Raw genomic sequence first — 25,252 nt, forward strand, 5'->3', positions numbered from 1 at the left:
TACAATACAATACTTGATTTATTGAATGTCCTCAACTTTTTTACTCATTGCTAATTCTCTACATATTTTTTCTGTTGCCGAAATCAAATATCTTAATTCAGTTCCTAATTGTTTTTCTATATAGTTTATGGTCCTTAACTTTAAGGACCAAGTTGTTACTAAATAAATATATTAGAGACTATTTCAGTCTTTCCATAAAATTATGGACCAAATTGCTACTAAACAAAACGCTTGAAATGTTCGGGACGGTTCATTAAAAAAAATAAGAACTAATAAATAAACATTTGGTTAGTAATAAAAAAAAAACATATTAAGATGCTCGAGTCAGATGATTCCTTGACAGGTACAAAGTCAACTATAGAAATGGACAATAAATAATACACACCCAAAATCCTTTTTTTCCTTTTTTTCAATTGTCATTGAAATATTTTGAAAAGAAAAGGCTTCTAAAACAGAAAACCAAATCGGCAAATCAAAATCGAAAGAAGAGAATTAGCAAACTTATAAATAAGTAACGTACCAAAATTTCGTTCATTTCACATTCTTACTACTAATTCACAGTTCCATAACAAACAACTAAAGCATTCCCTTAACCCTAATTATGCACAATCAGTAGTTTTAACATAATATTTACACTTTGATGATAATAACAAGAAGAAAAACAAAACAAAACAAAAACAAAAAAGATTAATTAGTGTTTACACGTAAATATCAAAACTTAAAAAAAATCACCCCAAAACTCTCCGCAGATCAGACTTCTGATCTGCGGTGAGTCGCGAGGGAAAGACGATTTCGAACTTGATGGTTAGGTTTCCCTTCTTGGAAGGGTCTTTGGAGAAGGGCATTCCGTGGTCTTTGACCACGATCTCGTGCCCGGGTTTGACCACTCCGGCGATCGGGATGGTCAACGGTCTCCCCTCGAGGGTCAACAGGGTCAAAGTCTTCCCGGTCAACGCCTCGAGGAGCGTTATCTTCTGTTTGGCAACGAGGTCGTTCCCGTCCCGACGGAAAACGGAGTGAGGCTTTTCCTCGATCACGAAGATTAGGTCGGCCGGGGCGTGGCCCGCTTCTTGATCGCCTTTCTCGGGAAACGTTATCTTTGTCCCTTTTTTCCAACCCGGCTTTATGTCTATCTTCAATATCTCTTCCACCTTCTTGGCCTTCCTATAATTTCGAAATCATAATTAATAACAATAATTATTGTCGATTTATGCAAGTTTGATTTTGATCCACAGGGAATACATTTCCATAAATGGGTTAAGATCGATGGATTTAGGGTCAAGTACAAAGAAACGTTTAAAAAGAGTCTTAATTATGAATTACTTATCTCATAGTTAATTAATTTAAGATTCTTAATTTAAAAAAAATATATATATATGAACAGAATCCAGATTGATCTGGTGAGGTGGTCATTGAAAATTGCATTACTTATTGTTTGATTCATTTGGACATGGAATTTCGTAACTTAATAGATCATCTAAATCTATTTAACTAACTGTTTATCGATCCTCATATGGAACTTGTGAGCTATTACTCTAAATTGATTTGTTTGAAGAAAGCACGCATGACAAAAAAAAAAAATAACAACAAAAAATTTATAATGTGATAGAAAGACTAGAATTTCTGAAATTTTGTAATTTTTTTTATAAATTCGGATTCAGATTGATTTCTTGTCCACTCCCAAAAAAAAAAAAAAAAAAAAAAAAAAAAAAAAACTGATTGAATTTTTTTTTCCATGAACTTATGACAAGAAACCTAAGAATTGTCAAGTCAACACATTTAAAAAAAAAAAAAAAAAAATGTCGAGTCACTCACCCGAATTGGTCCAGAATGGTTCTGGAGATAGGCATTTTCTTGCGAGTGCCTTTGAAAAGCTCCTCGAGAGTACAGGGTAGCCTGGTCTCGACCGCAGGGGATGATTTCTTCTTCTTGCTATTATTGCTCTTACTATTGCTCTTGCTCTTGTTCTTGTTGTTACCATTGCTTTTGTCGAAGTCGTCGGCGAACAAGTCGGAGAAGATGTCGTTTTCGTCGTCTGGGTTGTTGAGCGCGTCGTATCCGTACAGGTCGTAGATGTGGCGGCGCGTGGGGTCGGACAGGACGTCGTAGGCCTCGGAGACGAGCTTGAATCGGGCCTCCGACTCGGCGGCGTTGAGAGGGTTCTTGTCTGGGTGGTGTTTCATGGCGAGCCTCTTGTAAGCCCTTTTCAATTCCTCATCGCTCGCCTCTCTCTTCACTCTCAGAACCTCGTAGTAATCCACTCCCATCGACTCCGGCGAGATTGACGGTTGTGATTGAATGATGACAGAAATGGGTTTTTGTTTGCTGTGCTTTGCTTTCTTTTGTTTTGTTGGTGGCTTGAGCACACAAAAAGGAGATCGATGAAAGTGATAAACTTTGAATGTGTGTGTTTCGTTTGTGTATTGAACGCGTTTATTTCCGATATTTTGTGTTTTTTTTTTTTTAGTTGGTGGTGTGGGTGAGGCTTGGGTGACGGGTGTTATACTTCCTTGCTACGTCAAAGTCTCGTATAGATTTTTTTTTTTTTTTTTTTTTTTGGGTCAAGTGGAAATTGATAGGTAAGTTCTATGTGTGTGTGTGATATATATGGGATTTATTAATTAATCCATATGGAAACTTAAGAGTGTAAATTGCGTGTGTTTTAAAATAGGGTGTTATAGATAGAATCATAGAAATGAATGTAGTTCTAAAATCGTTGAGATTTCGTCTAAGTGAAATAGTTAAAATTTATAAAAATATGCAAATAAGATTTTAATTTTTTTTTTTTCATGTGATTAGATTTGTTTGAAAGTGGTAAATTACTTCTATGTAACATTAAGGATTTGTTAGATATATAGACTTATAAAGATGAAAAAATTGCTATATAGCTAATATTTTATTGATTATAATTAAATAGTCATGTCTTTTTATTAATATGACCATGTTTATGTAAATGTCCAAACGGATATTATATAAAATGTTCGAACTGTCCTCTTGATGACACATCCGAATAGTTATTTATTTATAATTAACAAAATAATGACTATTTAGAAGTTCATAAATTTTTAGTGACTTTAATCACTTAAAATATTGTAATATTATTAATTTGGTTATTTTTCTGAATATTTAAAACAAGTTATTTTGCTAATTGAATAGTTTCAAGTGATTAATTAATTTTTCTTTTTTAGAATATCAGTAGTAGTTTGCATATCGAATCAAATGCTTGATATTCCCGAAATATGTTCATATCTTTGATGTTAAGAAATGTATTAATTAATGTGATTATTACAAAATTTATTGGAAATTATACAGTCATGTAAAATTTAAAGGCTAGTAAAGTAGTTGTCTTTTCATACTTGTCAAGAAATCAGCCTCGATTCTTTATAAGATATTATTCAAAACGGTTTTAATTTTATCTGAAAAGGTAGTGTATCATGAGATTATAGCGGAATTAACTCCATAATTTACCAGTAAGAAAGAGTAAATGTGAGTATATTAAAATTAAAATTGCAACATGTGTCTAAATCAAGTATTATTCTCTTCAGGTATACATTAACTAATTTGAGATTTTTTTCTATGAATTAACGTTATTATTCCTAACAAATAATGTTACCTCTATGATCCTTTTTGACATTTTTTTTTGAATACCATATTTATAATATATATATGAGCAATAAGCTACTATATTATATATATATATATATATATATATATATATTATATATATATATAATATATATATATATATATATATATATATATATACACGATGAGACTTCTTTATTCAATATATAAAGTAGCACGTTGATTGAAAGCAGGAAATAAATTATACGAGTTTTTATTATAATATATTTTTTTAGCAATATTGAAGTTTCTAGTTCAATTATAGTTCTCAATGTCAAATAATAAAATAAAATAAAATAAAAATAAAAATAAAAAAGGAAGATGGGTGAGAGATATAAACAACAAATCTGTTAATAAAGATTTTATTTGATTTTATAGAAATATTTGTAGATTTTTGACTTAAACATGACCATGACTGTGTAAGAAGAATCAAATCTAAAATTAATATGGAAACAAAATATATGTACGCACGTTAGCAATTGATAATATATTTTCCATCGTTGCCCTTGTAATATCATTTTCATATTTTGGCGACTAAACAACAAGTGGTCGATGTCGGTGAAATTTACAAAATATTCTTGTTGTTTCTCCTTAACACTTGAAGCCAATTGTGACGTTTAACTTTATTATTTTTAGATGTCTTATATGATAAACTCTTCGCTGAAAAACACAAACAACTCTTGTTTACTCTTAACACTAGAAGCCAATTGTGACGTTCCACATTATTATTTCAAATAATAACGAAAGTCACTTATAGCACATACATATGTAATGTATACACATGCAGAGGAATATCAAAATGTTGGGACCTATTAAACCGATAATCGACACATAACAGAGAGCGTTTGAATTGACGTTCCGACGAGGGACACAATCTCCGCAGAGACGAGGTCAATGACAAGACCCGACTTAAGAAAAAGATATAGAAATTGGACGACATGCATAGTTAAAGAAACTCAACGTGGACCGGGAAAGGCACGGGTGGATTTAAATTGAAAAGAAAAGCGAAAATTGCATGTGATAATGCATTTTTGAAACTTACTGCAAGAATAACGTGTTTAAAGATTTATCGTAAAGCGATGTTTTTTCAAGCTATAAACAATCACTTTTCTCGATGTTTATAGATTTTTGTAAGAAAAAATGTTTATATTCAACTTTGTTTACTATTTATAAATAATAATCTCAATTAACTGTTTACTAAATGAAACAAAATAGTATTTATTGAAAATATTTTAAATGGCGACTATTTTAGAAACGATGCACTTTCAAAATACTATTTAGAATACAAACTGAATAAGAAAATGATATGTGATTCGGGTAAGAAGAAGAAGATAAAGATATAAAGAATGCATGTGTAAATACTTTAATTTTATAAACATACAAATATACGCTTCAAAAACAAAAGTGAGACCGTTTTCTTATTATAAAAACTTACCTTGCAGTTGCAAACTTAAAAATATCTTATTATAAGCATGCTCTTGCTCTATTCTATTAATATGAGATGTAATTCTTCATATTTGAATAGGTAAAAGGAAATTAAAACGGAAAACTAAAAAACATATAAATTCCGTAAATAAGTTACTTTTATGCACTAACACAAAATTATTTTCTGAAAACTTTTTTTTTTTAATATATTGTGAAATGTGAATCTTACGTGATATAGCGAGCCCCACACACTAGTGTAATATATTTGGCTTTTGACGAGGTTTCCTCTTGCGTATAAGTTATTAGCCAGATAGATATAAATATAGACTAATTAAAATGAAAGATTAATATAATCGTTGAGTGACGTAAATCAAATTGTTAGGTCACAGAACGGTGACACTAGCGTAACACGCAAAATCCCATTTATTTTAAAATGCGAACGTGCAGCCAAGTAGCTCAATGAGGCTGTGGTATCTTGCTTTTAGGAAGAGCTTTTGAAATTTTATTTATTTATATAGATAATTTATATGATATGGTAAAGAAAATAAGTAAATGTATAATATAGTGGAAAATGGTGGTTGTCGCTGACATTTGTGGGGGGTTCGGAAAGAGATCCATTAAGATTTTGGTACAGTTTGTAGGCTTTTTTTTGCGCAACCCCAAACTATTATGTTAGTAGTATTTTAGTCCCTCACTTTTTATTTCTTTTGGAGCAAGATAGTTTTCCAATTTATTGTTTGTAGGGTCATTTAAGATTTTTATTTCATAAAATTCAACGCCTAATCATGTTAAATATATTTATTTGTTTGGGTACCTCGTAAATTTTGAAAAAGATATCAAGTAAATTATATTCTAAGCGGAAAAATACTACAACTTTTACAGTTTTGAATATTTAGAATACTACTTTGGTTTAATAATACCCTCTTAAATTATAAATAAACAATTGTTTGTACACATTCTCTAAATTGTTTAGGTATCATAATTTTAAAAAAGAGATTAGAATACTATAAAATCAATAATTAACAAGTTGAAGACTATTTTGTTAATATACAAAACGGCAAGCATAGTTAAGCTATAATAATTATGGATCAAAATGCCACAACTATAGTATGCGCAAATATACACACACATATATGCGAAGTCTGTTTTTTTTTTTTTCTTGGAAAATGGACATACGTGTATTTTATGCTCAAATTAAATGCTACAATTAAATTTTGATTTTCAGAAATGTAACATCAAGTTAATAATAACAAAAATATATAACGACTCTCTCCGAAGCTGAGACGGTTGGTTAAGTTGAATTCTTCCACTAAGTCTAGGGATCGAGAGTTGTGAACGCTCTCTCTCCCAAACCCTAGCCGCCGCGCTATCTTATTCTCTAAAAAAAAAAAATTAAGGCTTGGGCTTTCAATATTTGGTGTCGTCGCCTCTTTTGGGATTGGAGACTTTGATGGTCTCGACCTAGAGGAATATACTTTTTATTTTTTATTTTCTTGTTCATGTTTTTTTTATTATGTTTTAATAATCCAAACTTATTAGATCTAGTTTTTGTACCGCCCGATCTTTAATCGGAGTGATTTGAATATTTCTTTAGACCTGAATCTCAGATCTACGATATGATTTTCTTTGGACGTTAAATTCGGAAAAAAAACCCCTAAAACCGCAATCTACAACTGGAGAAGACTGGCGTTTCCACTCGCGATTCGTGTAATAATCTGATAATGACTGGTTACCCCGATAGACGGGTAACCAACAAGTTCTTTTGTTGTATTTATGATTGTTTGTAGTCCACTTTTCATTTTCTTTTTGTAAAAATTTTTGAATTTTTTTTACGCTGTTTTGTATTCTAAGCGTTTAACTTTTATCACTATATCTTTTTGAGGAGTTATTTTTATGGTACTAGTTGAATATACACGCTTGCGCGCGTTGGAAGAGAGAGAGAGAGAGAGAGAGAGAGAGAGAGAGAGAGAGAGAGAGAGAGAGAGAGAGAGAGAGAGAGAGAGAGAGAGAGTGGAAAAAAGCGTGGAGATAGGGGGAAAAAAACAAAAGCCGCCATGTGTCGCCGTCTGGCGAAGTCACGTGACGGCCTCTGGATGAAAGTTGGAGAAAGGTTCTCTTTATTATATATGTTATATATATGTACATATCAATATATAATTGTGCCGCATATATTTAGTCTGTTAACTTTTTCTTAGATTTCGATTTAGACTAATTTTTTAAAATCCCAATTCACCCTTATCTATCTGACATTATAATATATATATATATATATATTATAATGTCAGATAGATAAGGGTGAATTGGGATTTTAAAAAATTAGTCTAAATCGAAATCTAAGAAAAAGTTAACAGACTAAATATATGCGGCACAATTATATATATATAATAAAAGAAAAACCTATACTCACAAAAACACTGTTCAATGAACAATTTTTTTTTCCTTTTAAAAAAAAGATATTGAACCCTAAACACAAATAGTGTTAATTCGTAACGAATTTTTTTTTTAATAAAAAAGATAAAAATGTCTAAAAAAAACTTTTAAATTTATTTTTTCAAAACTAAATATTTATAGACTTGTCACTATATATTTCTTCAACCAAACTAAAATATATTAATTATTCCGCACCAACGCGCAGAACATACAATTTGTTATAATAAATTAATAAAACAATTTATCTCTCTCTCTCTCTCTCTCTCTCAAGAGACCGAACGAGATGTGAGAGAGAGGGTTTTTATTATTATTATTATTATTATTATTATTATTATTATTATTATTATTATTATAATCACATAGGTGAGGTCTTTTAAATACTTGGTTTCTTTTTCTCCTTTTCAACAAACCTCAATTATTCTCCTTACTTTGCATCTCCAGAGTCCAGAGTACTGTGCTAAGTGCTGACCTAGAGATTCAAATTTTTTTTTATTTTTTTACTTTTTTTTTTTGGTACAGAACATAGATATTCAATATAGATACTAGCATAGCTTTGTTTTTTTTTTTTAAGTGATTTTAAAATTTTCTTTTAAAAAAGTTGTTTATTTTCAAAAGCAGATAAGTGTTTGGCAGGGCCGGCCCAACACAAATCATGGCCATAGGCAAAATTAAAAATTATGCTTTCAATTAAGGTACTTTTATATCAAATAATTGGCTTTTAAATAAAAAATTCAAATTTGAGCATTTTTATATTAACTTTTTAGAAAAATAAGGCCTAAACATAAAGCAAATAAGACTCCTTAAATGTGAGGCCTAAAACAATTGCCTATGTCGCTTAATTAATGCAAATGTTGGCCATGTGTTTGGTAAACTGTTTTTAAATTAGCTTTTGCTGGTAACAAAAGCAGATTTAACGTTTAGTAAAATAAACACGATTATAGAAAAAGACCAAAGTAGACATCTTGATATAAGCATATTAAAAAAAACATTTTGTGGACTACGTTTTTCAGAGAATGAGTGTGATACCAATACACTTAATTATGTAAATGCGTATATATATTGCGGAAAATATATTTTTTGTTATAGATATTTGTTAGAGAAATTATAGGAGATAGTTTGAGCATTGTGACATGGTATATTTTATGAATGGAGTTGCGACTCGTTAAAAACTATAAATGCCTGTATTTTAGCTTCGGTATATTTTGTGATCGTATATTTTTTTGTTATATCAATTTTTGAACGACTGAATGAGGATATAAAAGTAATTATATTAAAAAAAACGTTTTCCCTCAAAAGCACTTTTGAACTTTTGTTAAAATTTGTTTTATCAAATAATTCAAAACAGTTAAGCTTAAAAAAAAAAAAAAACTGGAATTAAGCTTAATAAGTTTAGCCAAATATAGCCATGGTCGCTTTGAAAAAAAAAAACGTATAAAAAATTCTACAGAAAATGACACGTGTGGTACGATATTATTGTTTGCAAAAGGGATTGTTAGTGTGTGGGTCAGATGGGCCCAACAAGCCCAAACCTTATCGTTATACGTAAAAGGCCTCTGACATAAATGGGCCCTCAAGTGGGCCCCAGCTAATGAATGAGAGTATTTGCTCCGCAACCAAACGTTTCACTAAGTGACAATCCACATTTATTAATATTATTTGGATGGTCTACGAATGTCTCCAAGACATCATTCTTGTTCTGTTGTGTGTACAAGAGGGTCACAGGATTTTACGTACAAAAACTTGTGGTTTTTTTTTTTTGGAATTAACCGTTAAAATTATATCAGTTTTTTTTCCTTAATGTGATGAATATTCTACTGACCATACTATTTGTTAAAACTTAAATATTACAACTTGAATATTGGTCTCTTGCATATGATTAATGATAATTTTAAAATCCTAATAATAGATTGTTTAACTAAAGCCATTCTTTATGTGTTGTCTTGCTCTAACCACTTATGATATTAAGTATTGCTCTAAAAAATATAATAATATTAAAAGAAAGAATAAATCACATCTTTCGGGTGTGATGTCAAAAAAACAGCACATCATCTATAGCAACTATCTTAAAATGTAGTGTAGAGCAACGGCTATGAGTTTTATTATCTTATAGGAAACCCTACCTGAAATAATTGAAATTATTTGTCACTCGCGTCAGATGTGAAACGATACCAAATATCTAACTATGTAACGTTAGAATGGTTGTTTATTCTCCTCTTACCAAAAAAAAAAAAAAAAAATGGGGTGAGAAAGAAAAATTAAAATTAGAAATAAAAGGCTCTAATTTTGTTCGTTGCATTTTGTAAATTTTTTTTTTATTTTTTTTTATTTTTTATAGCATACTAGCAGTTTCTCCGAAGCTATTGACTAAGCTCTAATCCGAATTAAAGATTCAATCTTTCGTCCCGATGTTATAACCTAGAAATAAATTGAACATGAGTATTTGATCAATATGTTTAGCCTCCTCAACTTTTAATGTTTTTCTTCCCATTCTCTCTCTCTCTCTAGTTTTTTTTACTGATGAAATTGTGTAAGAAGTTAAGAACTTTGAACATGATCTTGCTTGCTGGTTGAGATTGGTTTCGCTAGGACTCTGTAGTTACGAGTTGTTAGAAATTTCACGTGGAAAGAAAATGTAAATTAGTTTGAATTTATAAGGTCACAAGTTGCGCATCTTATTGCTAATTGATTTTGAAGTAAAATCTTGTGATACTGCATATTGTATCATAGCCCAACAAAGACCAATCGTGTATCTGTTCCAATCGTTGGAATTCGATTAAAATGAGTGAATAAAATTAGTCAAGTGTCTTGACGAGACATATTAGGGATAGATACTAGTATAGACAGGTTTTTAGTGGACAGTAGTCGTGTGCTTGCCCATTTTTCTTTATTCATTATGTTTGTAGAATCCTAACATATGTCTATGTTTGTACGAAATAAAAGATTAATCTAATTGTAAAACTTAATTACACAAATACATAAAATTGAATTCCATCCAGCCAATCCAATTACTTACAAATAAAAAAATATATGATTTTTTGTATTTTTCATATTTTCTTCTCTCCTTTCATATGAATAATATTAATAAATATGATTTATTTTTTACTATTCATATTGTTTTTCTCTCCTTAATTTTATGACTTCAATGCTGCATATGTATTCATTCATATAGTTTTGTCTTCATCTTTTTCTTAAAAGATTTTTCAATCCGCATCTATGCGCGAACAACACTTCTAAAATGAATGAGAGATGTCTTTTCCATGTTCAATCTATCGGTGTAAATATCGTTGAACTACGCACAAAAGAAGAAATCGTGTTTTTACTGTTAGAAATATTACTTCAAAATATTTATTTTTCTGGAGAAATAAAACCGACAGCTTAGGAAAAAGGAAATAAAAATACAACACAACGATATTATGAACAAAAGAAAAATAAACAAAAAGAGAAGCAAAGGCCGAGGACCGTTCGACGGTCTCCTTAAAGTAATATTGCCCTCCCTGTGGGTGCTGGAATTGACGAGCAATTTACCTCTCAGGATACAACGGCAGAAAGAGAAGAGGTTTGCACCAAACGGACTTCTCCGGCGAACTAAATCTGTAACAGAACTGAGCACCGACTACAAAAAGGAAAAAACAATTTCTGGGAAAGAGAAGGAGCTGAGAGAAGCAGTAGAAAACTCTGTGTCTTTAGAATGAGATGAGCAAGCCTCTATTTATAAAGGCCAAGGCTGCGTTGGTTGAAGTTCAAAACTGTCCAGCCTTAAATGCATTTAAAGCAGGTTATTACAACCAGTTAAAACACCATTTTGAATTCAAGGCCAAGCGAACAGTCCAACGTTTTCAGCCTTAATGACATTATTACACAACCATAAAGCGCACTTAAAGCTCAAAGAACCATTGAATTGAGGAATACAAACTAGTGGCTTTAAGTCTCAAACGTACACTTCGTCACTTCGTCCAGTCGAGCTCGTCCAGTCGAGCTCGTCCAGTCGAACCGGAATGACTTCGTCACTAAGTCCAGTCGAGCTCGTCCAATCGAACTGGAATGACTTCGACCTAAGTCCAGTTGAGCTCGTCCAGTCGAGCTCGTCCAGTCGAACTGGAATGACTTCGTCACTAAGTCCAGTCGACCTAGTCAGTCGAGCTGGAATGACTTAGTCACTTCGTCCAGTCGACCTCGCCTCGCCCAGTCGAGCTGGAATGACTTAGTCACTTCGTCCAGTCCGTCACTTTCTCAGTGTGTGATAAAGCATACTTCAAACATCAATTTCTCATTCATTCTAGCTCCGTTTTTGGCAAAATTATAATCGATATTATACCCCATTCCGCAAGGAAGAATAATACGAAAGAATTATCAAATTCCGTTGAGTGGAACCCACTCAACCTTTTTGCCTAAAGTCAGCAGCTTAATAGACAATAAATACTCAATATTGTCTATTTACTTATCTAATACTCCAACAATCCCTCACATGAATGAAATTGCATGACGACAACAAAAAGACTCGACACGACTCAATATGGTGATCAGTTCTACGGTCAATATCATTATAGGATAGGTAGACAAAGTCCTTGAACCTTCCCTTGTAGAAGTATGTCATGTTTACGGACTACTCAGTAGACACGATGTCCTTGAACTGTTAGTCGTTTGTATATAAACGATGAGCATATATCTCGCTGATATCTTCCTGCCACAGGTTTTAGTTCTCATGGTTATGTTCATTTCGGCCCTGAACATGCGCCTGGTTCTGTAAGAGTTTCTAAAGAATTACACCCCTTTAATTCTCTTTCGAAGCGGCCTCACTTCTCTCTCACATAGGTGATCCTTATGCCAAAGAGTAATCCCGCATTACTCGTTCGGAATCTCAAAGATCCGATTTCAAAGAATCATTAAAAGCACCATGCTTAGCCTCGTACGGGTGTCACCATTTTTATCATAGGAATAGGACCGGGGTTTTCCCCCACAGTGACCTCACTTCATTCTAGCAGTTAGGTTGTCCCTTTGAACCAAGTTCTTGGGATCTCCAGTCATCATGGTTGTGTTTCCTTTGCTAAAACTTTTATTTCATGGGCTTTAGTCTCATTCCTATTGACATCTTCTCTACTTGGTCCCTATTTAACCCCTTGGTTAGCGGATCCGCAATATTGTCTTTGGACCTTACATAGTCAACACTTATGACTCCAGACGAGAGAAGTTGTCTAACGGTATTATGTCGTCGACGGATATGTCTAGACTTACCATTATACATAACACTTTGTGCTCTACCAATTGCAGATTGGTTATCACAATATATACATATTGCAGGCACAGGTGTTGTCCAATTTGGAATATCCTCTACAAAGTTTCTTAGCCACTCAGCTTCTTCACCACACTTATCCAAAGCAACAAACTCAGATTCCATCGTGGATCTAGTTATCACGGTTTGTTTTGAGGATTTCCAAGACACAGCTGCACCACCTAAAGTGAATACATATCCACTTGTGGCTTTAGAGTCTTGTATATCAGATATCCAACTGGCGTCAGTGAAACCTTCAATGACTTCAGGATGTCTAGTATAGTGTAGACCATAACTACGAGTAAATCGTAAATACCTCAGTACTTTCACGATTGCTCTCCAGTGCTCAGAACTTGGATTACTCGTGTATCTCGCAAGTCTACTTACAGAGTAAGCTAAGTCAGGTCTAGTACAATTCATCAAGTACATTAGACTTCCTATTATTCTAGCATACTCTTTTTGAGACTCGCTATCTCCTTTATTCTTAGACAAATAGTGACTAGCGTCGATTGGAGTTCTAGAGACTCCACTATCATCCTTTGCAAATTTGTCTAGAATTTTATCAACATAGTGTGATTGACTCAAAACAAGTCCATTAGATGTTCTTTTAATCTTGATCCCCAAGATAACATCGGCTAATCCCAAATCTTTCATATCAAACCTCGAATTCAATATATCTTTTGTGGATTTAATCATGCTTTCATTGCTCCCAACAATAAGCATATCATCTACATATAGACACAAAATCACATAACCGCGTTCGGTCGTTTTAATGTAGACACACTTGTCACACTCATTGATCTTGAAGCCATTTGACATCATGACATTGTCAAATTTTTCATGCCATTGTTTTGGGGCTTGTTTGAGTCCATACAATGACTTAATCAGTTTACATACTTTCCTCTCTTGCCCATGTGCAACACACCCCTCGGGTTGGTCCATGTAGATCTCTTCTTCGAGATCACCATTTAGGAAAGCAGTTTTGACATCCATTTGATGGATTTCAAGGTTGCGCAAAGTGGCAATAACTATAATCAATCTTATAGATGTTATTCTCGTCACGGGAGAATAAGTATCAAAATTGTCAAGACCTTCTTTTTGTCTATAACCCTTAATTACAAGTCTCGCCTTGTATTTATCAATTGAGCCATCCACTGTCATCTTCCTTGTGAAGATCCACTTAGAACCAAGAGTTTTACTTCTAGGAGGAAGGTCAACGAGTTCCCACGTGTGGTTATGCATTATCAAGTCAATTTCACTTCTTATGGCGTCCTTCCATAAGTGACCATCGACTGAATTTACAGCCTCTTTATAACTTAGAGGTTCGGCCTCTAACATATAGGTAAGGAAATCAGATCCAAATGACTTCTCCACCCTAGCTCGCTTACTTCTTCGAGGTTGTTCAGATTCTATCTCATCCTCGGATTCCTCATCAAAATCTTGAGATATTTCTTCTATATTCTCAAATTGTTGATTTGACGAACTCGGCTCATCTTCCTTAGTCTTATACAGAAATACATGTTAAAAAAACGATGCATTTTTAGACTCAATAATAGAACCTTTGTGTATATCAGGATTCTTGGATTCGTGCACAATGAAGCGATAAGCATTGCTATGATGTGCATAACCAATGAATACACAATCTACGGTCTTCGGACCGATCTTCATTCTTTTAGGTGCGGGAGCCAAAACCTTGGCCAAACACCCCTACATTCGCAAGTATTTATAGGAAGGCTTCGTTCCTCTAAATAATTCAGACGAGGATTTATCCTCTTTCTTTTGAGGTATCTTATTCAAAAGATAATTCGCAGCCAAAATGGCTTCCCCCCACATTTCTTGTGGTAACCCCGAGCTTAGCAACATCGCATTCATCATCTCTTTGAGAGTACGGTTCTTTCGTTCGGCAATGCCATTCGATTGAGGAGAATATGGTGGAGTGACTTCATGAATAATTCCATGTTGAGCACAAAACGCACCAAATGGTTCCACATATTCACCTCCACGATCACTATGCACCATTTTAATCTTTTTACCAAGTTGATTCTCAACTTCCAATTTGTACCTGGTAAATTTCTCAATTGCCTCATCTTTGCTTTTAAGCAAATACACATAACAATACTTCGTACTATCGTCAATAAAAGTCACAAAGTATTTGTTACCGCCTATCGTAGGCATGAATTTCAAATCGCATAGATCGGTATGGATTAATTCAAGTGACTCACTTTTCCTTTCAACACTATGAAAAGATGTTCTTGTTAATTTGGCTTCAACACATATCTCACATTTGTGTTTAGAATCAATATTAAATTTTGGTATACAATCCAAATTAATTAATTTGCGCAAAGTATCATAATTCACATGACCAAGTCTACCATGCCACAAATTAGATGACTCAAGCACATAAGCAGAAGAGGAAGCATTCTCATTATTATTCTTGCCAGTAATGGCGATTACATTCATCTTCCACATATTATCTTTGATATAGCCTTCACCCACATACATCCCATTTTTACTAAGAACAATCCTTTGAGACTCAAAAACCATCTTAAACCCATGGTTACAAAGGAGAGTTCCAGAAATAAGATTCTTCCTAATGTCGGGTACGTAGAGAACATTGGTGAGCTTCATTTCCTTCCCAGAGGTCATTTTGAGGATGACGTGGCCAATCCTCATGACGTCGGAGGTGGCCAAATTTCCCATGAACAGCTTCTCCCCAGTCGGGCGCATGTCGAGCGAGCAAAACGTGTTTTTGTCGGAGAAAACATGGCGGGTAGCTCCAGTGTCTAGCCACCACTCCTTGGGGTTTGAATCGACCAAGTTTACTTCGGAGACCACGGCGACGAGAAATTGGTCATCTCCCTCGGTCTCAACGGCATTGGCCTCACTCTTCTTCTTCTTTTGCGGCTTTTGGCAATCCGCGGCACGGTGACCTTATTTGTCGCAGTTGAAGCACTTTCCAACAAACTTTTGTTGGTTATTCTTCTTGAAAGCAGCCCCTTTAGCCCCAAGCTTGTTGGCGGGCTTCTTGCCTCTCGAGCCTTCACCATGCTCGACGATGTTGGCTCTCTCGGACGTGGCTTTGAACCTCTTGTTGGAGCCACGGTTGTCTTCCTCTATGCGAAGGCGAACCATCAAATCTTCAAGACTCATTTCCTTTCGCTTGTGCTTAATGTAGTTCTTGAATTCCTTCCAACCCGAAGGTAGCTTCTCGATGACGGAGGCAACTTGGAAATACTCGCTAATGGTCATTCCCTCGGCTTGAATCTCGTGAAAGATAAGTTGCAAATCTTGCACTTGACTCACGACCGTCTTATTGTCCACCATTTTGAACTCGAGGAAGCGGCTCACGATGTATTTTTTCGAGCCCGCGTCCTCGGTCTTGTATTTCCGATCGAGTGATTCCCAAAGCTCTTTAGAAGACGCCTTGGAACTATACACGTTGTATAGGGAGTCCGCTAGACAATACATCACATAATTCCGACACAAATAGTCGGAATCCTTCCAAGCGAGAAACGCCATTCTCACTTTCGGATCGGTCTCGTCCTCTTGGAGAATCGGAGGATCGTCGGTCAAAAACCGTACAAGGCCAATGGTGGTCAAATAAAAGAGCATCTTTTGTTGTCATCTTTTGAAGTTCAAGCCATCGAACTTCCCCGGTTTCTCGGCCGGCATCATCACAGGAGGCCCTCGGACCGCGCCCGCATTTTGAACATGACCCGCGGGTCCGTTCACGGCCATAGCCGCCATCGATTGAACAAGACCCGCGGGTCCGTTCCCGGCCGAAGCCTCCTCCGAATTTTGCACGACAATGCTCGGGTTTGAGGCGTTGGTCGTCAATACCTCCATGTTGGAAGGCAGCGGGATGATCGGATTCCCCGACGCATCCACTCCGTTCACAGTGTTGTTGTTGTTGTTGTTGTTGTTTTCCATTACTACAAAAGAAAACACCCAAGTCAAGATTGTTGAAAAGTTCAACACAAATAAAAATATATATATGCAATCTCCTTCCACGAGCAAGCTGTCTAAGAGCAAAATATTACTTTAAGATTGTTAGAAATATTACTTCAAAATATTTATTTTTCTGGAGAAATAAAACCGACAGCTTAGGAAAAAGGAAATAAAAATACAACACAACAATATTATGAACAAAAGAAAAATAAGCAAAAAGAGAAGCAAAGGCCGATGACCGTTCGACGGTCTCCTTAAAGTAATATTGCCCTCCCCGTGGGTGCCGGAATCGACGAGCAATTTACCTCCCAGGATACAACGGCGGAAAGAGAAGAGGTTTGCACCAAACGGACTTCTCCGGCGAACTAAATCTGTAACAGAACTGAGCACCGACTACAAAAAGGAAAAAACAATTTCTGGGAAAGAGAAGGAGCTGAGAGAAGCAGTAGAAAACTCTGTGTCTTTAGAATGAGATGAGCAAGCCTCTATTTATAAAGGCCAAGGCTGCGTTGGTTGAAGTTCAAAACTGTCCAGCCTTAAAGGCATTTAAAGCAGGTTATTACAACCAGTTAAAACACCGTTTTGAATTCAAGGCCAATCGAACAGTCCAACGTTTTCAGCCTTAATGGCATTATTACACAACCATAAAGCGCACTTAAAGCTCAAAGAACCATTGAATTGAGGAATACAAACTATTGGCTTTAAGTCTCAAACGTACACTTCGTCACTTCGTCCAGTCGAGCTCGTCCAGTCGAACCGGAATGACTTCGTCACTAAGTCCAGTCGAGCTCGTCCAATCGAACTGGAATGACTTCGACCTAGCCCAGTCGAGCTGGAATGACTTAGTCACTTCGTCCAGTCGACCTCGCCTCGCCCAGTCGAGCTGGAATGACTTAGTCATTTCGTCCAGTCCGTCACTTTCTCAGTGTGTGATAAAGCATACTTCAAACATCAATTTCTCATTCATTCTAGCTCCGTTTTTGGCAAAATTATAATCGATATTATACCCCATTCCGCAAGGAAGAATAATACGAAAGAATTATCAAATTCCGTTGAGTGGAACCCACTCAACTTTTTTTGCCTAAAATCAGCAGCTTAATAGACAATAAATACTCAATATTGTCTATTTACTTATCTAATACTCCAACATTTACCTCTACTATGTATTGGATGAACAAAAGACATAGAGCGATAAGAGAATAAGTAAATAAGTAGCATTATGAAGTTGGTGTAAACTCATCACATCAATCCAATATCGAAGCACCGTCGCAATATAGGGTTAAGAAGAACACTATTCATGATCTCACTCGTTATCGCCCGAGTACTCGTAGCTCTATACCATATCTTCCATTCGTTTACGGATGAAGAGGCATAAGGGTAGGCTGACTCATAAGAGCACTCATTACTTGACGATCAATATAAGTTACTTTCGAACTCTAGTACGAGACGAGTTAATAATTGAAACTTTTCTCACTCATTTTTCATGTTCCTGTTTTTGGCGTAGAGGAAAATCAAAATTCTTTGAGAGAAAGAGTGATTGTTTTTACTTTTTTTCAAGTGTGTCGGTTAGAATTTCCAAGCTATGTTTCCAAAAGCTAAAATCTAGGAGAATCAATTATTTACACTAGATACCAGACTCTATTTATATATTATGATATTTAGTTGAGATCCAATCTCAAGTGCGAAAAAAAAATAGATTGAGATTATATTTCAAAATAGAACGTATGTTCCTTAGCTAATTTATAGTTAAGAAATTTTTTATTTTATTTTATTCACAAAATAAGATTTTATTTGTTGAGATCGAATCTTAAAAATAGATTAATTCTATAGATTTTTACTTTTATTTTATTCTTATTTTTAGGTGTCCAACCTTGGGTTCATTGGTCCCTGATATCTAGTTTTAAATTGGCTCTATACATATGTCAAAATAGGTAATTAATCTATTAACTAATATATGATCATCATTGGTTAAAATTTAAAATACATTTTATAAATTTGAAATATACTGTATCTGAGATACAAAAGTGAACTCGACGACTATAGATGTAATAACTCAAGCTCGAATACATACGAATGGATCTTTTGATTTTTAGACGTCTTATTAATTTTGTGGTTACCCCACTAAAAATCAGAATTGCATCAATCTCCAGGTTCATCTTGTGACCAGAATTATGTATATTAGCATAATACGCTTCAAGACACATATAAACCACAAGTACCATTCACATCCTAGTGAACGATTAAACACTACAAAATGTGCACAATCATTTGGTTATGTATATGTAATACTTTTATATTTTTGTTAATGATCTCGAATGAGTTAATCTAAGCTTAGATGAGAGAATATTAACTCTCTCTTTTGGAGAGCTGGATTCCAATAATGTAAATCTCATTCAGCAGCAAATAAACAATCATACATTAAACTTTTAAAATATAAGTATTAAAGCCACAATCAATTGTAAACAAATTAATTAAAGATCCACTAAGATTACCTAAGAGTCTAGGACCATGTCGGGATTAAGACAAATTCTCATATCACCATCCTAGTGACTTTGAGGTGTGTTTTGTAATGATTTCTAAACACATATTAAATAGTTTTGTTGGGAAATGGTCTCATCTAGTATTACTTTTGATGTTTTTGACCAAAAACTACCAAAGTATAATTTATTACACTTCTACTAGTGAGTCCCATGTGAAATGATTTTTTTACCCTTACTTTTTTCTGTTTTTTTTTTCCCGAACCTTCCTCTCATTTCTTCTGACCATCCTCTCATCATTTCTTCATTCAGCCACACACACACCAAAAAAAAAAATATTTGTATATCAGAGAGAGTCGGAAGACGGCGAGCCAAGTTTCGATATCGGATAAGCAAGCACTGGACTTTCGTGGTGAGGAAGGAAAAAAAATGAAGATGGCTTCTTGACGGAACAACGTTTCTCCTCCGAAAAATCATAACGCAGGCTTCAAAGGCTTCGTCGGAACTGAACGGTGGCGAGAGACGGATTCACGTTAGGATGGTTCATGAACGGCGGCGAGAGAATCGTCACTCATCAACCGGAGAGATCGTCAATCATTAGCTACGACTTCCTGGAGAGATCTCCAACGGCAATTTTATTTAGTTTTAATTTTGAATATTATGGGTAATTAAAGTCTTTCCTAGTTTGACGATAAGACAATCTTTGAAGGGTAAAAGGCCTGATGGCTAAAATTGTTCTTCATTTGTTGCGTGGAATATATATGTATATATATACAATTATTTAGCAAAATAGCCAAATCAAACCTTCAAAATTGCTAATTAGCCAAGGTTTTGTAAATACTAAGTAAATAGCCACATATCATTTAAGACATATCAGAATTTACTAAAAAACCCAACCTTTCCCGCCCATGCACACGGTTTACTGAAAAAAAAAAAATTAAATGAGGTAGCGTGTAACGGAAATCGAGGAATAATAACTGCTATTGATTTCCGAATATCTTTCAACCTAATTCAATCTGCCATTAAGAAAAAAAAAATCTCCCAAAATTATTTCAAAACCTCTCCTCTCTCTGCATACAGGTTCTCCATTTGCGCGACCGACGATCTGGAAAATTTTTCAGACCACCCCTTCTCTACGGCTCCAACAGGTATGCATGTGTGATTTTTTTGCAATTAAAACTCTTATTTACCAATATTCTACCTCGATTTACTTCTTAAACTCTGAAATTTTTTTCTTTTCAGCCACGAGATACTTCTTAAAGTAAGAAAAAATTTTCTAAATTGGTTTCGAATATGAGATATACGGTATAGAACATTCATGTCCCTATATATTGTGAGTCCGTGTATTATTGGTCTATAATCCTGACATTTACACATAACCCTGTTCATGACCACGAAATTTTGGGGATCCGACTATTGTGAACGAGTTTGACCTACTCATCTTGATATGTATGTCAAAATATTGATGCTTGTTAAAAGGAAATCAGGTTTCGGTGTAAATGTATGGGAAAAACTATTGTGAATGCGTTTAAAATGGTTGTGTTTTTATTGTTAGAATGAAAGAGGTTTTGAAATATTTTGCAGTAAATCAGAGTAAATATTGGCAGTTTCGAATAGGAGTTGAGGTACTTTGCAGTAAATCCGAGTTTGTGAATCCTTTGTTTTGACAACAGAAATGGATGTTAATATGTGTAGCAAAAATTTGTTGATTGATTATTGAATACCCACAAATTTGTGTAAATCGGACCCATTTTTCAAGTTTATCATTTTGTGAAGCGACCATTTTTGTACGTTGACTACATTATATTTACATAAGATTTACAATGTTATTTACATCTATTTACATGATTCTAGCAAATAGTATGGAAATGAGTTGTTTACAAATATTTACACAATCTTCATTTTCTTGTGTACACAGAATGATAATATGGCGAGGAAAGTCGGTCAGAGAAAATGCCGATCAAAATTACGGGACACCTAAGTAGATGTAGAGACATATTAATTAACAAATTTTGTGCCCCCAACGATTTATAGTTCTGTATATTCGTGTTGCTGTATTTAAGGTGACATTGTATTTACACAGTTTTTACTGCAAATTTATATATTGTTGACTATAGTATACGGTTATTTACTTCAAAATGGTATAAATTTTGTGTTATGTGCAAAGTATTTACTGAAAGTTGTATATATTAACACTCATTTACAGTACACTCATTTAAATAGCTTATATGTCTAGTACACGTAATATACTCATATTTGATCAGATATTCTATACCATTAAAGACTAAATACACGTAATCTCATAACTAAATACTAATTAATAGGGAATTATTATTTAGATTGACTGGATAATTCAAATTTAAAACTAAACTGCCTAAAATAAAAAGATTTGAATGTCTTAACTGCTTAAAATACGTAATATATCAATATTCAACCTAAAAATAAAAAAACTGCCACTTTAATTATTGTGATAACTATTTATACTATTATTTACAGTTATTTACAACTGATTACACTATAATTTACAACTATTTACGGATGATTACACTATAATTTACAACTATTTACAGATGATTACACAAAGAATCGGATTAAAGAAAAAAAAATTAATAACGCCAGATATATATATGGAAACAAAATAAGGAATAAATACCCCACGTAATTATTCAGTTGCTAAAAATAAAGATCCGAAATTAACTACCCAATTTTAATCACTCTGAAATTCAGGAAAAAAAATTCAAAATTCAAAAAATTTCGGATTCAAAATATAAAAGGGTACAAACTGGAATTGAAAAAAAATCCGATTCGTCCACGTCATCCGAGTAGCTATTTACTTAGTATTTACAAAACATTGGCTATTTAGCAATGTTAAAGGTTTGATTTGGCTATTTTGCTAATTTACCCATATATATATATATATATATATATATATATATATATATATATATTTTTTTTTTTTTTGTGGTATAAGAATGTTGGTGTTTTGGTTCTTCTACTTCTATTGTTATTGATTCATTTGTGTATTAATTTTGAAATATGTCTGTAATTACTTACAGAAAATTGTAGACGTACATGTCTATAACTACCGAAATTTTAGACGTACACATCTACAATTACATAAATTGTAGAAATATATGTCTATAATATTGAAATTATAGACATAAATGTCTACAATTCCAAAAAAGATAATTCGATCAATTGTGGATAACCTATATCTATAATTTTAGACGGACATGCCTACAATTTGATCTATTGTGGACATCAATGTCTACAGTTACAATTTGTGTTTATAGATGTCTACAATTATATAAATTTGTAGACATAATGCATGTCTACAGTTATATAAACTTGTAGACATAATACATGTCTACAAATACATAAATTGCTGCTGTGGCAAACAAAATATTTGTATTTCTTGCTTATTTAATTGATTTTTTAGTCATAGCAAACTATATGTGTCATCTTAAAATGGAAAAGATGCTCATGTGTTCACGTTCCAATTCCAGTCCACATGGGCTCATTAAAATAGCCCCTAGTTTGATAATATTCTCTAACTTCTTTCAAATCATAAACCTAGTAAGCAAAGGAAAAAAAATAAAAAAATTTACCCAGAACAAGATTATGTTGTAATTCTATATTAACCGAACTAAGGTTTAGCCTTTTTAATTCAGGAAAAAGTCAAGTGAACAAGAAAAATACATGTATAATTATGTTGACATCACAGATTTGAGCCAAGCAAAATTCCTTAGCATCAACACATGCAAAGCACACCTCCTTGATTTCTTTAAAACATTACAATATCATTATAACGTGTTACGTACACTAAGGAATAAAATATGGAAGATGGGTTCGTAGGGATATTTCATCAAACAATGAGAGTGCAAGCAGAGATCAGAGCGTGAGCAATGGATTGAGGCAATCGATGGCGGCTAGAGTTCATGCAGGTGAAAAGGCGGTGAAGAGAGTCAACGTTGACAACGGAGTCTCGAAGGAGAACGAGGGACCAATCAGTGCGAAACTCTGAGCCGCACGCGAAGGGAAATAAGCCCACACTCAGGTTGTGAAACTTTGGCTGTGCTCGATTGCTTACGTCACACTCTTCTTCACTCCTCGGCCTCCAATTCTTCTTCTCTCTGATATACATTTTTTTTGGTGTTTGTGTGTATGGCTGAATGAAGAATAATGAAAGGATGGTTCATAAATAATGAGAGCAAGGTTCGAAAAAAAAGGGAAAAAAAAAGTAAGAGTAAAAAGTCTTTTCACATGAGACTCAATAGTAGAAGTGTCCTAAATTATACTTTGATAGTTTTTGGTCAAAAACATCAAAAGTACTACTAGATAAGGCCATTTCCCAATTTTGTTAGGGTCTTGTACATATTATCATGCCCGGCCCATCATTTTAAGGGTGATAAAACTATTGCTTTAGACCCATTACTAAGAAGAAGGCTCATAGTTGAATCAAAGGTCCAAAAAATAATAAAATTGCGCTTCCCATAAACTTTCTTCAGCGGCGCAATAACCTTCCGCTTCTTCTTCGCTCCGGTTTTGAAATTCTTCGTTGGGCGCTCAACATTCTCGACCAAGGAGGCATCAAAACCCACGCGCGGACTCCGACGCGGGGATGCATGCATCACATGCGGAGTTTCTGTGGATGTTTGAGGATGAGTCCTCTTTTTAGGGTTAGGGTTAGGATTAGAAATTTTTGGAGGACGTTTGGACGGTGGACTAGACTTTGTCCTCATCTCCAATTGGCGAAGAAATGAGAATGACGAAATGAAGAAAATGGATCTTTTAAAAGAGAATGGACGGTTTTTTAGTTTTTTGAGTTTGGTTTCTCTCTATTTCTTCTGTCAAGTGAAATGTGATGACGGTGTTAGAGAAAAATGAAAGCCAGGAAATGAAAGAGAAATTGACTCAATGGATGGGAAGTTGGACGGTTTTGGGATGAGTTGGTTCTCTCTCTCTCTCTCTCTCTCTCTCTCTCTCTCTCTCTCTCTCTCTCTCTCTCTCTCCAGGTTAACTGACGAGAATGAAGAAGAAATGGAGAAGAAGAAATGAAGAGGAAGAAAATGACGTGGTGAAGGGAGATGTAAGTGAAAGAAAGAGATAAAATGGGCTGACGTGTAAAGTGAGCTGGATTTTGAGGGCCCGTTTAAACTAAAACATGCTTCTATTTTCCCTTATTTCGTGACCTTTTCGTGACGTATTGATTTAAATTTTAATGTTAACAGGGGTAAAATGGTAATTTCATAAATCAAATTTAATTATAAAGCCCTAGTTCTGACATTTTTTTAAAAAAGTCCAAAACATTTTTTTTACTCCTACCAAGATCAATTACCCTTAATTATTCAACGTGCAAGACTTGTAAAGCCCATTTAAAGGCCAAGCCCATTGTTTTTTAGTCCAGTTAATTATGCCACGGTGCTTCTTTTTTTTTTTCTTTTTTTTTTTTTTTAAAGAAACGATACTTCTCTCATCAATTCAAAATATTGAACATGATCATTTCTGCAATAGGAATAAAAATTATTCTGATTTTTATCTCTATATCTTCGTTGATAATTGTCATTTAGATTTTTTTTTTTTTTTTTTTACTTTATTATATGTGGCGTTTGCTTTCTTGATTAGAAATAGTTTATATGTATGTTTTTATTTTTTTTATTTTTTTTTTTATTGTTGTAAGTTGCCAATATTTCTAGATTTGATCAATTCATAAACAAAGAATAAATATGTCTAGAAAAAAAAAATATCAGTTGGGATACAATAGATTAAGAAAAACAGGGGAAAATAAAACTTGATTCAATCTCAAAAAGAGTTATTGTTGTTTCTTTAACAAAAAATGCATATTTTTTAATTTCGCTTTAGGCCTCAAAACATGTTAGGCCGATCCTCCCTACTAACTACATAAAATTATCTCACTAGTTATTTAAGCATAGATTAATCACCGACCAAATTTAAACATTCCACCCAAACCAAATGATTCATACTTGTATATATAAACATTTAATTCAATTACTACAGAAGGTAAGAATTTGATGAATATGTTCATATTCATACCTAACACTTCTAACTAAATAATATA

General features: G+C 33.9%; 2 protein-coding genes across 2 annotated transcripts; both read right to left on the reverse strand.

Moving 5' to 3' along the window:
• Window positions 1–512: 512 nt before the first annotated feature.
• On the reverse strand, window positions 513–2,508 carry LOC149403130 (uncharacterized). The gene is made up of 2 exons (XM_089609179.1): window positions 1,816–2,508; window positions 513–1,164 (listed from the first exon to the last, which is right to left on the reverse strand). Exons 1-2 carry the CDS (start codon window positions 2,265–2,267, stop codon window positions 729–731), a joined length of 888 nt encoding a protein of 295 aa, XP_089465305.1. The 5' UTR covers window positions 2,268–2,508; the 3' UTR covers window positions 513–728.
• Window positions 2,509–11,000: 8,492 nt separating this feature from the next.
• On the reverse strand, window positions 11,001–16,360 carry LOC149403131 (uncharacterized). Its single transcript, XM_089608638.1, has 6 exons — window positions 16,052–16,360; window positions 15,778–15,952; window positions 15,149–15,678; window positions 13,840–14,251; window positions 12,769–13,476; window positions 11,001–11,092 (listed from the first exon to the last, which is right to left on the reverse strand). Exons 1-6 carry the CDS (start codon window positions 16,358–16,360, stop codon window positions 11,001–11,003), a joined length of 2,226 nt encoding a protein of 741 aa, XP_089464764.1.
• Between the last annotated feature and the right edge of the window lie 8,892 nt (window positions 16,361–25,252).

The sequence above is a fragment of the Urtica dioica genome, chromosome 3 (assembly GCF_054948205.1).
Source record: "Urtica dioica subsp. dioica isolate 48M chromosome 3, U.dioica_male_clone48M_v1_H2, whole genome shotgun sequence".
NCBI classification, from domain to species: Eukaryota; Viridiplantae; Streptophyta; class Magnoliopsida; order Rosales; family Urticaceae; genus Urtica; species Urtica dioica.

Coding starts and splice junctions, on each gene's coding strand:
- LOC149403130 (XM_089609179.1), bottom strand. CDS start 2,267: ATGGGAGTGGATTACTACGAGGTTCTGAGAGTGAAGAGAGAGGCGAGC. Junction 1,165..1,815: donor ACCATTCTGGACCAATTCGG/GTGAGTGACTCG, acceptor TCGAAATTATAG/GAAGGCCAAGAAGGTGGAAG.
- LOC149403131 (XM_089608638.1), bottom strand. CDS start 16,360: ATGCTCTTTTATTTGACCACCATTGGCCTTGTACGGTTTTTGACCGAC. Junction 15,953..16,051: donor TGGTGGACAATAAGACGGTC/GTGAGTCAAGTG, acceptor GTCATCGAGAAG/CTACCTTCGGGTTGGAAGGA. Junction 13,477..13,839: donor GGGTTATAGACAAAAAGAAG/GTCTTGACAATT, acceptor GTCTATATGTAG/ATGATATGCTTATTGTTGGG.